This window comes from Alexandromys fortis, unplaced genomic scaffold (assembly GCF_014885135.2).
Source record: "Alexandromys fortis isolate MF-2015 unplaced genomic scaffold, M_Fortis_MF-2015_v1.1 scaffold_126, whole genome shotgun sequence".
Classification (NCBI taxonomy): domain Eukaryota; kingdom Metazoa; phylum Chordata; class Mammalia; order Rodentia; family Cricetidae; genus Alexandromys; species Alexandromys fortis.
In genome coordinates this window covers 4200018-4215270 of record NW_026068018.1, presented here as the reverse complement: position 1 = coordinate 4215270, position 15253 = coordinate 4200018, and the positions used below count along the sequence as shown (strand labels likewise).

General features: G+C 35.1%; 1 protein-coding gene across 2 annotated transcripts in view; it reads left to right on the top strand.

Moving 5' to 3' along the window:
- The window catches only part of Brinp3 (BMP/retinoic acid inducible neural specific 3), a 347625-nt gene extending 332697 nt beyond the window's left edge, over positions 1-14928 (top strand). For both annotated transcript variants that reach the window (XM_050162919.1, XM_050162920.1), the window contains one exon: positions 13812-14928. In XM_050162919.1, coding sequence (XP_050018876.1) covers positions 13812-14928 — 1117 coding nt within the window. The remainder of the gene's footprint in view (positions 1-13811) is intronic.
- The last annotated feature ends 325 nt before the right edge of the window (positions 14929-15253 follow it).

Below are 15253 nucleotides of genomic sequence, written 5' to 3'. Positions count from 1 at the left end.
TTAGGTTCACCAGGTATACACTCCGTGACCTTTATTTATGGCTAGAAACCAATTATGAGTGAATACATCCCATGTTCATCTTTTTGGGTCTGGGTTACCTCGCTCAGGATAGTGTTTTCTATTTCCATCCATTTGCATGCAAAATTCGAGAAGTCATTGTTTTTTAACGCAGCATAATACTCTAATGTGTATATATTCCACACTTTCTTCATCCATTCTTCCATTGAAGGGCATCTAGGTTGTTTCCAGGTTCTGGCTATTACAAATAATTGCTTTTACAGAGACAAAAGAGCACTCACTGGGTTGAATAACAGTTGCTTATAACAGTAGGGTTTCTGATGTCCCCTTCTGACCTTTATACTGATCATGTGCATGGAAACAGAATATAATGCACACACACTTATACTCACAAACACAGAATCAACAATAGAACAATTTTCTGAAAAACAAAGCACTTTGGGAAACCTATTCTTTTCTTCACATGTAAATGACTTATAAATGACAAAATGATTCTACTTTATTTTGAGTAATTTTCAACCAACTCTATTATTCTATAATGTTATGAATTTATACATTAAAAGGTATTATGAGTAAATATCCTTAAGAAATTTTAATCCATTAATATAATTCTGGGACTAGGCCATAAATAGAATAACCAAATTATTTTTAACTTGATGTTTAAAAGCAGAGCATGCCTCACCTTCATGTATATGCTCTCAATACATTTTAAAATGATTTAAAACATTTTAAACAAGTGAATGAAGATGTTTAACAGCAGGAGAAGGCTGAGGTGGCAAATAAATAAAAAGAAAGAAGGAAAGGAAAAACATTTGGCGTGGTTGCCTTTAATGCTTTTTAAGTTATATAATATTTAATGGAAAACATTGTATATGTTGAATATAAATAATATGATGTCTTGATAAACATGCTGTAACCCAATCATTTTCACAATGATATTAACATGACTGTCACCTTCCAGCTGGACAACACAGTTCTACGATGGAAATTTCTTGTAACAGAAAGTCTGTACTCTTTGATAATGCTTTTATGAAGAAAAAATACTGTTATTTTCTTTTGACATGAAGAGCTGTGCTGTGAATACGGAATTGAATGTTGTGGGTTTGATTTAATCCTGGGTTCTTTCCTGGGAAATTTAATACTTCAGCACAATTCTGACCAAAACAACTTCAAGAACTGATATATGGTGACATGTTTCTTTCTATTTAGAGGACTGGGGAGAGGGTTACTTCAGATCATTTACAGAAGTGATATATGTGAGGAGAAACTAAAATGATAAGAAAAACATTTCTTGTAAGCATCCAAATACTGTTAGAAAATCTCTGACTTCGGTTCCCTAGAAGAAGAAAAAGCATTGATGGGATTAAATTATTCACTAAATACTTACTGCTTTTCTCATTTGTATCATAACTCAAAACCGTAAATAGATTTGTCTAAAGTTTTTACTGCAAAACCAAAAATCATTCAGAAATATACAGGAAATGCAATCCTGCTTGTTATGTAGATAAAATTCATAGTACTGCAATACATCATAAAAGTCAATGATTTCTATTTCATATCATTCAAAATCTTTTTATTAAATCTAAAATTAGAATATGTTCTTGGGAATCTAAATACATATTCTCAGCATTAATGTGCCATTGTATCAAGAATAATGGCATTGTAATATATTTAGCCAAAGCTAAAAAACATGCTGAATTTAAAACAAACAAAAAACAACCAATTAAAAACAAGCGCACTTTTACATCCTGTCAAGAACTACTGGGTGTCTTTCCCAAGTTTTCAATGCTCAGGGAAATTGTTTGCTAAATACTTCACTCTGTTCAATTAAATAGACCCAAATATTCCTTGGGATAATTAGATAAATCTTCTATTTCTGATTTTTAATCTTCCTTTATTTTTAAAGATTAGTTACAATATTTTCTTGTGTTTATGTTTCATTTTAAAGTTGCTAAAAACAAGTTACTCTTCCAAATTTTGTGGATTTTGTTTTTATTTGTTTCGTTTTCTTTTCTTTAGACTTAATGCACAAATCCCCTAAAGTGGAATCACTTCTGGAACCTGTATCTCACCCCTTATGTATAGAAATCATCTAGATTTTCATTTATAAAATAATAGCAATTTAAATTCTTCGCTATATTTTTAATTAACTCAGAATTAGGACAGTACCTCCAACCCCTCCCGTGCACTCTCTTACATTAACTGCCCCTTTTTATTTTATTCTTTAATCATTATCCATGTACTCACACAAAACACACAAAAGAATAAAAAAAATCATGAAATGTTTGTGTATCACAAGTATGTAAATATAATAGTCTGAGTTCATTTGGTTGTTGCATAGATGTGAATAATGAGACTACTTTGAATGTTGTCCATTTAAATGGAAGCTACCTACCATTGGGTTTGGATAAACAATAAAGGTGTTCATCCCGGGGACAGAGAAATTCTCCAATTCCTAGTAGTCTTAAGCTGCCTGTAGTGCTTTGTCTAATTCTTGGACTCTGTTAATTTTTTTTCTTCCTTGTTAGTATATCTGTTGTTATTGTCATTGTTCCCTTATTATTTATTAAATTAGGACGAATATTTTATTGCAGAATTTCTGGTCTTCTCGCTTTTACAAGCATTTTAATACCTCATTTGCCTCTCCCTTAAGACATAGATGCATAGCTGTGATGTAGATGTGCCCACTGGGGCTTGTGTCCCCGGGATCCATTCATCTCTCTACTGTGTTCAAATGTGTTTTCCTGTGGTGGTCTCCCTTTGTTTAAGAGAATCTTCCTTGGGAAGGAGCCATAGCTATACTTACCTATGGGCATAAGGATAAGATTCAAAATGTAGTTAAGAACTGTGCTGTTCTAGAAAAGTTACAGTAGTAGATTCATTTCTAAGGCCCCTGAAGTCACTGACAGAGGAAAGTTGATTAGATTTCTAGTACCAGGAATGATTCCCCTCTTGTTAAGTGAACTTTAAATCCAATTAGACAGTTGTTTGTTACCAAAATGTGAGTACTACTTGTTGTATCTATATGGAAATCTCGCATTGGTCACCACTGTTATGGTTCATGGCTGCGGCATTTGCAAGGTATACTTAGTCGTTTCCCTCTTTCGGGAGCTTGCATTGTATTTTCAGAGCCTATGGAAGGTGCAGCATAGGATTTAGCTTTCAAGTTAGATTCAGATGAAGTCATCGAAGTCCTCTGCCTTAAGTATGTGATATTTTCAGCAATAGGTACTTACTTTCAATGCCTGAGAGACAGCCAAGGGCTGCATCAGTAATATGTATTGTCCTGGGAATCACTTAGAATAGCCTGACCAACATTGTAAAGAAGGTTTCTTATGTCCATTATTGGGGAGAGATGCTGTAATTCTACGGTTCTTACAAAGAGCACTGTCAACCCAAGGGCATAGCTTCCAAAAAGCATAAATTATTTATTGTTTCTTCTCCCTTAGCTACTTTACCTGTTTTCTATCTTTAATTCAGAACGTATTTCCTTATTCCTGAGATAGGATATGCATTAGAATAAACAACAGAAAGCAAATACTGTTGATTTCCTTTGAAAATACACCACCATGCTCTCTCGGATTTTAGTTTATCTCTGAACAGAACCACATAAGCATCTCTATGTTTAAGAGGAACAGGAATATTAGCTTATTTTTACTTAGTACATTTTCCTGAAAAAGGGTTTTGCTAGTTGTAATAATGAATCTATTGCTACTGTGCTGGCACCTGATATGGAAGAAATTCATACTTGAATAATTATTTTTGTGGTCATGTTCCGTGTGTGTGTGTGTAGTGAGCCTTATATTAAAACTGGAGAGTTAAAATAATGTGTAGCACTTATGTAAGAAGGCAATAATCATAAATCCGAAACTACTATGTTTTGTAAAAAAAAAAAAAGTGCATGCGTGTGCTTGTTGAGTGCGGGAGTTGTTCTTTGTACATATGATATGTATACATGCTTATATGCAAGCAGAAGTGCTTGTGCATATGGAAGCAGCAGAGGAGATTGGGTTTACAGCTATATTAGCCTCAACCTCATTCCTTTAAGACAGAGCTAACTGAACTTAGAGCAGAGCTAAACACCAGCAAATCTCAGCACTACCCACTGTGTCTGGCTGCATTATTTCCATGGGAGGAAAAGACATCAGTCAGCATGTGTGTTGAGCACTGCATGGTTCAATACCCGCATAAACATACAGATAACTATGCTTTATCGTAACTTTATTAAGGTTGGCATTTAAAATTGACCTTCATACTGTTACCTGTGATGTACAGGAGCCTTGGAAGACTGCTCGCATGGCTCTGGAAATTGGGAACATTGTGCTTTAGACCGGCGTACATAGATTTTCAAAGTATAGAAAGTCCCAGGTAACCCAGGGATCGCAAATTACTCATGATTCAAAAGCTTAAACTGATATTGTTTATTTTACATAAGTTTTTTCAAGAGTCCAAGAAATGACTTCTGTATGATATACCCTTTCTTCCATTCTCAAAAGACTTTTTATCAAAAGAAAAAAAAAAAGACAAAAAGGCAATAAATTAATTGGAAAGAAGTTAAAATAACTTATGGATAAAAATAACTCATTTTAAAATAATTTGTAAGTAGATTAACTATGGAAATGTTAATGAAGTCCAAACTTGAAGGAATATGGATAAACATGGATTTTTATTCTGACAACAGGACAGATTAAGCTCTTGAAGTGACAGAAATTTCTGTCTATTTTTCTGACAGTTGATAAGGGGCTCCCATCTATAATTTCATGGTTTACCCTCCAAGTAAGAGAGAAGAGTAATTCTGAATTCCTGTTTGATTTGTGTTACTGCTGATAACATCCAGAAAGACTCATTCTTTTTACCAAACAGATGATATTTTGTTAATGGAAAGTCTTATCACTGCAGTAAAAGAGATGTTCATTATTGTGTGAGTCTGCCTGAGAACCCAAAGATTAAAGTATTGGCTCTTGTATTTGTTTTATAAATAGTTATGGGATGACCATTTAAAATAATTCATCACTTTCTTATCTCAGTTGAGAAATGAGACAAAAAAGTAATAGACACACTGGAATTCTCTCATCTTATAGTCAGTCATTTGATACATATTGATTTTATTTATTCAAATGTAACGTAATATTTCAATTCTAGAAAAAAAAACTCAACAGAAAGTAGCTATTTATTATCTTTCTTTGATTATAAAGGTCATATGAAACAGAATGAGTTCACAGTCTTTCATATTAGTATATTTATAGCCAAATTTTAAAAGATGTAAGTTAAAAAAAATGCTTCAACAAATGTAGTTTTTCACAAGTTGACACACAAATGAACACACATTAACCAACCAGGTGTCATTTCTAGCAAAATCCAGAACTCATAAAATTGTGTGGCATTGATAATATGATTTTCAAAACATCTTTTGAATAGAATCTGGAAGTTAATTTTATATGTTTTACACTTTTCCAGTTCCTAATAAACATACAGCTATAGTATCTCCAGCTATACTGATATTAAAATAATCAATATATAATTCACAAAAATTTATAATCAATATATAATTTATTATTCAGTTTGAAGAAATTCTTCTTGATTACATAGCTGTCACAAGATTTTTTTTTGTTTTGTTTTTAGAAACAGGGTTTCTCTGTAGCTTTGTTGCCTGTGCCGGAACTAGCTCTTGTAGATCAGGCTGGCCTCGAACTCTCAGAGATCCACCTGCCTCTGCCTCCCAAGTGCTGGGATTAAAGGCATGCACCACCACCGCCCGGCTTGTCACAAGATTTTTAACAGCTGTGTACTTTAAGTCAGGTTTGTACTAACAGAAAAACTAGTTGAGAAACCAAATTATTGTCATAAGAATTTTAAGCAAAGGTACAATCAAAGCCAGAATTTTTTTTTATTTTCTTTCTTTCCTGAGTATAATATTCTTAATCTGAATACATTCATAGTCACTACAAGTACATAGTAAGCTACCTGGAATCACTGTCATTACTTTGTAAGAGTAACTTTATACTTTAATTATGCTAACTACCAAATATTTATGTATTAAACATAACATTTTTGTCATCCTGAGTCTGGCACTACTACTTAGGCATACCATGATAGATACTGATCTTTTTTATCAGTTATTCTGAGATTACATTTGCTTTTCTAATTTTCTGAAATAGAGGATATGCTATATTTTTTTCTAAAATGATTTTTACATCTCCTTCATATCATAGAAGTAACAACTCTATCATTTTTCCAAAGCTGCTATCCACAGTCATTCCAGAAACACTCAATAACTTCAGTGAAAATTTTGCTAATATTTTCTTGGAATGTTACTACCATTTAGGTAACATAAGAGCTATTATTTGTTATATATGGTTCAAAATGTTTAAATGAGTGAATACTATACTCAGTTTAGATAGCTATTATTTGTTAAAACTGTAAGTAATGCTTGAAACATCTTTAATTTTCTTTTGTTGTGCTGTTAATTTTCAAGATGCCCTTTGTACCCACTCTTGATATCTCTGTCATGATGTGAATCCCATTCTGATTATATCATTGCCTGTTAGAGGTGATACAGGGTGTACAGGTAGTTATTATAGGTAACACTAAATACACACACAGGTTGATCTAGAAGCTTGTTACCTTAGGACAGAGCAATGGGGAGGACAAAAGAGAAAAACATGATCATTGCTTGAGGATCTTTTCTGAGTCGTGATTGTTTGTAGGTCTCATTAATAAAGATACTTCACTTATATTAGATATGGGTATTGAGGAGAGGTTGCAACTACTGTCCCAGAGGGAATATAGAAAGTACTATCTAATGTGAGAAATTACTATGACTTTTTAACCGGACATCATATATATTTAAAGTAAAATTATCAGAAAATACTGAGCAGACTTCTTAGAGTTATGAAATGAGTAGTGACCTGAATGTAATTAGAGAAGAGCAAGAAAAGAGACTGAACGAGTAAAATGCCTCCTTATCCTTAAAGACTTTATGACACCATGCTTACAATTTAGTCACTATTCTAAAACGGGAAATAACGATGTCATCATAGATTACAAATGCCATCTCTGTTGATACATAGTGAGGGAGACACAGACAAAGCAAAAGCAGAAAGAATCATTACGCCGATAGAATAGTAAGACTGGATGATTCTGAAATGCTTAAAATTGATAGTTAATTTTCCATGGGCAAACTTACTGCAGATTGAATTGATCCTTTGAACAGAGGTGGAGAATATATGCACGTATGTGAAAGAGAATTATTAGAGAATGTTATGATTTTTGAAATGACTAATGTTTTAGCATTTTAACTTATATTTAATAGTGTTCATGAGGCCTTCATCTAAAAGAAATGCCTTAAAGGGCCATTTCATATATGGGTTAATTTAAAAAAAAAAATTAACCTAAGCGTATTTGGGAAGTCATGAACAGAGAAAATAGCATTAACACCTTAAGGATAGACTTGGTTTAGCTTTAAATTTGGCCCAAGGGAGGAAAAAATTAGGTATGTAATTTTGATACAGAACTCTTTTCTTATAACATAGGACTGTCCTGCAGGCATTGAGATGTTCATTAGGAAAAGTGAAATGTTGTGGTTTTTTTTATAGTATATGTTCTTGCGTCTATTTGTCTTTGAAATTCAAAATTAGCTGCTAAGTGAGCTATCCTAATTTGTTTTTTGTTGCTGTGACAAGGCATTCTGAGCATGAGAGGAAGTAGAGTGGAAAGGGTTTATTTAACTTAACTTCAGGTCACAATAATAGAAGAAAGTCAGGGCAGAAACAGAAGTAGAAACCAGTGAGGAAGGTTTTTACTGGCTCATACTCAGCTTACTTTGTTATATATTCCACTTACATAGGGAATGAATGGTGTCTCCCACAGTGGACTGCCCCATCCCACTCTCACTCCTGTCAATCATCAATCAGAACAATCCCACAAACGATGGCACAATTATAGCTCACAGACTTATATCTAGGTGAAATTGATTCGTTTTCTCCCACAACAGTGTTGATAAGTTCTAATATTGTGAATGTTAGTCAATAAGGGTAAAGTACACTAGATTAATTACTTCATTGCAATGCCCTTTGATTATTGTCAGCAATAGGGTCTTACAGTCAGGTCGTGAAATGCAACCGATAGCATTCATAATAAGTCATATTATTTGTGCGGGTTCTATGAAACTACTTTGACCAACAACTCAAAAAATGGTATAACTCATTCCTTGTACTAGGGTTTTTGTTTGAGAGCATGATATTTAGGCGAGTCTTGATTTTATCCATTATATGGTGGCTATTTAAATATAATTTACATATGCATGTATACTTAGGTAGTTTTAAGACTTATTGCTTGGGAAAACTTTTTGTAGTATTTAGTAGGCTCTTCTGTGTCAATATAAGAATACTGCTTTTTAAAGATTAGTTAGGTGGAAGTAGTATCAATTTTTCTATATTTTTTTTCTTAATGAGACGGATTGGTTAAAACTGATGAGCATTGAGAAGCATACACTTAGTTCTTTACTTTAAATATCTATATTCTTTGGAACTGTTTCTTGATGAGGATGAAAGTAAAAAGAATTAAGTGGGAAGAAATCCCATTCAAATTCTCTTACTTTCATATACTAGAGGTAATTCTTGATGGGGAGAACAGTTTCCTATCATCTACCTTTTGAGCAAAATAGTTATACCTCAGATTGAGAGGTGTAGCTATATATATTGTCCTTGGAAATTGAAAATGAGACTAGTCGAGGCACTATAGGAATGCTTACTAAATCAAGCTACATGGAGAAAGGAACATTCAATACTAAAGGCAGTCCAGGAAGAAGCCCTGGGTCTTCAACTTTTGTCTGTACATTTATGCTAGAATAAATGGGTTCCAATATTACCAATCATGGCAGTACTTTACCTCTTGTTCTAATTTAGAATAATCTGAGATACTACTTTTATATTTTGATTTGATTTTGTTTTTTCAAACAGGGTTTTCCTGTAGCTTCAGATTCTGTCCTGGAACTGTTAGCTGTTGTAGACCATACTGGCATTGAATTCACAAAAGTCCACCTGATTATACCTCCCAAATTTTTGTGATTAAAGGCGTATGCCACCACCACCCAGCGAGATTCTATTTTTTTTTTTAAAGTAAATGTGAATACTACTCAAATTTGGTTAGTTTTAGGTCAACATGACACAAGCTAGATTCATTTGGGAAGGAAGCACATTGACTAAAAAAATACTGCACCAGAATGGCGGGAGAGAAACTCGTGGGGCATTTTCTTGATTGAGGATACGAGTAGGTTTGAGTATAACCAGTACTAGGCCGGTGGTCCTGGGTGCTATGAGAAAGAAGGGTGAGCAAGCTTTGAGGAGCAAGTTAGCATGCAGGATTCAGCCATTGTCTCTGCATCCACCCTCAGTACAGCATCCTACCTTGAGTACACCATTGCAAACATTTGGAAGTTAGAAGATTTTACCACCATGTCTCTTTGTGTCTCTATCTCTCTTTCTGTTTCTCTCTCTCTCTCTTCCTCCCTTCCTCCCTCTTTCCCTCCCTCCCTCTCTTTTTCTGTCTCTCTCTCTCAAACACACACACACACACACACACACACACACACACACACACGCACCCCACACACAGTCTGTTTTATCTTACTTCTCTGTCAAAACTAGCCACATCACCTTTGAAAGGATTTGAACAACTTAGCCTGAGTCTCTTTTCTGATTTTATTATTTGCACTCAGAGATATAGAAGTCCGCTGGCCCACAAGTTACAACCTCTTATGTAATTACTACTTCCTGGACTCATCGTTCCATGTTCTAAACTATGGATACAGACCATGTTTCACTTTCTTTCCAAACAATTCTTAAGAAGTAATACACTACAAAAAGATGGTAGTGGTTTGACAAGACCCATTTCCTCATTCTATTTTTAAATTTTCAAGGCTATAATAAATGAAAATGGACATTTCAGCTACAAATAAAGCAAACTTATGTATTATCCCATTAAATTAATGCCCAATGTTATAGTATTTATGTTTTCAGTCTCTCCATTAAACATTGGTACTAATGTGTGTTAGGTAAGCAATCTACCACTGACCTGTATGCTCAGATAAATTTCTGAATTTACTCTGTGAAAAAAAAATCTAATTGCCTAAGCTAGACTTGTACTCACTCTACAGCCAATGATTACTTTCAACTTCATTCCTTGACTATTTGTCTAGAATAGCTGTGATTATAGTCCTGTACCACCTACCCTAACTTTTTTAGGATTCTCTTTTAACCTAACCATGAGATTTTAATCATATTGAGAAATGCTCAGAAGGTATTTCATGAAGAATATCAAAATGATAGTTATTCTAATTTAATTTAGTTTATTTCTTTCTTCTCTGACCAAGAGATATAAACATATATCAAATGTCTCTGTCCCTGCCTTTCTCTCTCTTACCTACTCTCACCATCTCTCTGTAAATTTCACTGAGAAAAGGATAGTTTAAAAATGAATTTTCCTTTTCTGAGAGTGTACAATTATCTCCAAGAGCAAAACTATTGTGTGTCAAGTGTCAGCTTGAGCCCAGGGCAATACTGCCAAGGCTGCAATGCCCAGAGCAGCCAAGTGAAAAGGGAGAGTGACAGAGAATTTCCTGGCTTGATCTCCCTGTGACTGAGCTAACAATCAGCTTATGATTGTTTAAATGGCTGTGGGTGTTTAATCCCCAGAATTTATATTTAGTTTAAGGTATTAAGGTCTAAGAAGGACAAATCTATGAAAGCTAAAATGAAATGGCCTTCCCAAAAGAGTAATCCTCAATTTCAAAGAGATACAGAAATTATATTGTTTAGGTTTAAAATTTAGATACACATTCCACAGATTTGGAAAGCAATAAAGGATTAGAAGGCTGAAATAAAGGACCTTTGAAATAAGATTATTAGTGCTCAGAGAGGATTTAACAATGAGAAGAGGTAATTGTTTTTGTATCAACACATGTTCTAACACCTCAGAGAAAATTGTTAGCATCTAAAATGTATGCTCAGAACTGCACAAACATTTGAGGGCTTTGCAAACATCACATGCACTTCAGAGTAAAGTCTCAGTTAACAAAAGGGTACCTGTTCTCATAAAATTTCAGTGTATTAATACTGTGTATTATGAATCATGGAGATATGAATTGTTAAAGAAAAACGAAATGCTCATTTTCTGGGGGAAATTCAGTTATAATAAAGAAACTGCCTACAATGTTTTTTTTTTAAGTTATGGTAGGAACAGCAGTGATAATCACAGAAATAGGATTTTGTATCTTTTCCTGTTAATTCTATATGTACTCTATTTATCCAACTAAATGTACTTTGATTCTTAAAACAACCCTCTGATATTTTATTCTTTTTCAATGCAACTGGCCCATTATGTGAAGTTTTTATGAAACAGCAAACTCATATTTGTGGAACACGACAGAATTTACTTATTAAACTAGGCTTTAGTGTTTGCCTTATGGCAAGAGATTTCTTTCCCAAGTTAGTATAATGCATAATACATCCATGATTTAAGTGTATCTGGGTCTTAACTAATATTTTTTATGCCTAAGCATATTTGAGATGAACTTGGGAAAGTACTTTCTTCCTTGTAATATATCCTGAAAACTTTTGTGAAAATTTGGTCCCATATATGGGGCAGGGATACTGGTCCTTTACATTATTCATGTACTTAAGTATTCATTGATTTGATTGTTTTTCCTATGTTTGTCTCCAAGGACTTTCTTATGCTTTTCAAAATCCATGGTTTCTATCCTGTATGATTTGATTTTTTTATCTTCCATTCCTCCCTTCCAATCTTCTCACCCATCATTTCATCCTCTCTTCATTCTATGAACTGCCTTTAAGTAAATGTCAAAAACAATGACAAACACTTGATAAAAAGCTGTAGATGATTCTGTTTCCCACTAAAATGGTAGGAAAACTATACAGTGGTTAACCTCATAAATCTTAGTTTATCTGAGCCAAGAATTTGTGTGTGTGAATGTGTGTGTGTGTGTGTGTGTGTGTGTGTAAATATATATCAATGATCTGTTTGTGTGCGAATGTGTGTATGTCTGGATATGAATCAACGGTCAGTTTGTGTAAATGTGTGGATGTGTGAACATGCATCAATGATGTTGGTGTCAATGCATGTGTATAAATATGCCTCAGCAATCTGTGTGTGAACATGTGGATGTGCAAATATGCATCAACAAAAGACAATATTATTTTACCTGCTTACTACTTGGTCAAAAAGAAATATGAAAAACATAATCTACTTGGGAATTTAGAAGATATTTAATTCAAAAGCATTTTAAAGTTACAAAGTTATGTAACAAAAAGAAATTTTACTCTCTCTGGGGAAAACCATCTGAATTTTTCAGTACATTTTTAAAAATCCACTAAGCAATGTTGAAACTGGCTGAGTACCCAATTTTGACAGTTGCTTACACCAAGATTTCACTGAGAGTAAAGAAAAGAAATGTTATCGGATTTCTCTTTCCTTGAAAACGTCCTTGTGACATACAGTCAAGTGGTCAAAGGGTGGTTAGTGAGGGGAATGGCAAGAGGCTGTGTGGTAAAACACCCATTGCTACGTCTCCGTAGCAGGTGCAGGGGTTGGATGAATGCTGAGCTGTCAATATCCATAAGACAAGCTGAACACGATGTTTTATCAGTGTGTCTGAGAAAACAAGAACAGTCTAAACACTGGGTGAAAGTGTGGAAAATCTATGAAAATAATTCTTTCTACAGTACCCTACAATTGTGACCTCTGCCTTTAGCCTTAATCCAATTAATTTGTCCTTATCATCTCAAAACATGATCAGAGTTTTCAGTGAGAAATGAGTGTGCACTAAAAATTTATGCTTTGGTTTTGAAAAAAAAAATAGAATCCTCAATTCAGATGTGATATAAGCTTTGTGTTAGAGACACATATACAGAACCAAATAAGCAAGAATATCATAGGGAAAAAAAACGGAAAGTAAGAGGGGAGGAAATGAGCGAAAGGGAGGGTGTGGGAAGGAAAAAGAAGAGAAAGATGAAAGGAGATGAACTGAGGCAAAGAAACAGAACAAAGTGGAATAAACAGGACAACAACTGCATGTAGCCTCACATCTTATTACACAGAGGCGCATAACTTTTGGAACACTTAAACACAGTTTTGGGAAAATTTTTAAGAGAGCTCATCTTAAAAGAATTTAGAAAAAAACTCAGAAATGAAATTTTCTTTGTCCACTGGCACTCCTAAAACACAATACTACAGACTGACTGACTAGTAAAAAATGAAAATAAACTGAACGGCTCTCAGTTCCAGAGCCAAGAATCCAATATTCATGGGCAAGCTATTGAGAGATTGCTGTTGTTATTGTTGTTGCTGCAGGAGGTGGTGGTGCTGCTGCTGCTGCCAAGAGTCAGCATAGAGGTTAAACTTGATCGTTTTAAGAATTTACTCTCGATGACAAGACAATGGACTAAACTTATTAATGATCATGTTACCCCCATGACCTAGTGACTTTCCACAGCATCCATTGTCCAACACCCATACTTTATATCATGTTTCAAACAATCTAGTAGTTTCTGGATTTGGTGGAAGTAATAATTAAGAGAAAGTTATTTGGTTTCAGTTGGTTTTTGTTTCCCGCGTGTATGTGTGTGTAATTGTTTATTTTTTTAATTTTTGCTGTTTGTAGATTTGACAAAAAGGTCAGATATTAGTGAGCTCGGATTTACTTTATGTCAGTACAAGTGCACATACTAACACAGAATCGAAGTATTTATTTAGATTTCCTTTTTTTTTATTTCTAGAACTTCAACCTACTGGCTCTCTCGCATCCAGTCTTTTCTCTACTGCAATGAGAACGGCCTCCTGGGCAGCTTCTCTGAGGAGACACACTCCTGCACCTGTCCCAACGACCAGGTAGTGTGCACAGCTTTTCTGCCCTGCACCGTGGGCGATGCGTCTGCTTGCCTGACATGTGCACCTGACAACCGAACCCGCTGCGGCACCTGCAACACGGGCTACATGCTGAGCCAGGGAGTGTGCAAGCCTGAAGTCGCTGAGTCAACTGACCACTACATTGGCTTTGAGACTGACCTGCAAGACCTGGAGATGAAATACCTGTTGCAGAAAACCGATCGACGAATAGAAGTCCATGCCATCTTTATCAGCAATGACATGCGCCTGAATAGCTGGTTTGATCCTTCCTGGAGAAAGCGGATGCTCCTGACCTTGAAGAGTAACAAGTACAAGTCCAGTCTGGTCCACATGATCTTGGGTCTCTCTTTACAGATTTGCTTAACTAAAAACAGCACGTTGGAGCCAGTGCTGGCTGTTTACATCAATCCCTTTGGAGGCAGTCATTCCGAGAGCTGGTTTATGCCTGTGAGTGAGAGCAGCTTTCCCGACTGGGAGCGGACTAAGCTGGACCTCCCACTACAGTGCTATAACTGGACACTGACTCTGGGAAACAAATGGAAGACGTTTTTTGAAACAGTACACATCTACCTGAGGAGCCGCATCAAGGCAAATGGCCCCAACAGCAACGAAAGCATTTACTATGAGCCTTTGGAGTTTATTGACCCATCCCGGAACCTGGGCTACATGAAAATCAACAACATCCAAGTATTTGGCTACAGCATGCACTTCGATCCTGAAGCTATCCGGGACCTGATTTTGCAGCTGGACTACCCCTACACTCAGGGATCCCAGGACTCGGCACTTTTGCAACTACTAGAGATAAGAGACCGTGTAAATAAACTCTCCCCACCTGGTCAGCGTCGTCTAGATCTTTTCTCTTGCTTGCTTCGTCATAGACTCAAGCTGTCTACTAGTGAGGTGGTGAGAATTCAATCTGCTCTGCAGGCATTTAATGCCAAATTACCAAACACAGTGGATTACGACACAACCAAATTATGTAGTTAACCGTAAATGTCAAGCACAACCCAAAACCTTGAAGGAGTTTTTACAGTGCTTTTGTGGAACAGTTTATGTTTGGAAAAGTAAATTTAAATTGTCTTTTCAATATCTGTCTTATATCAGTCGATAACGTGGGATGGCAATTTACATACATGAACTTGCTGACAATGAATATATTATACTACAGTTTTGGTTTATGAATGAAATAAATACTGACACCAGTCTATAAGACATTCTACTTTTTACAATAAATTTCATTTGTAATTTTATATGTTCCGTGGCAATGCTTTTGTGCATTACATCCTCTAGAGGGAACATAAAAAGATACCAA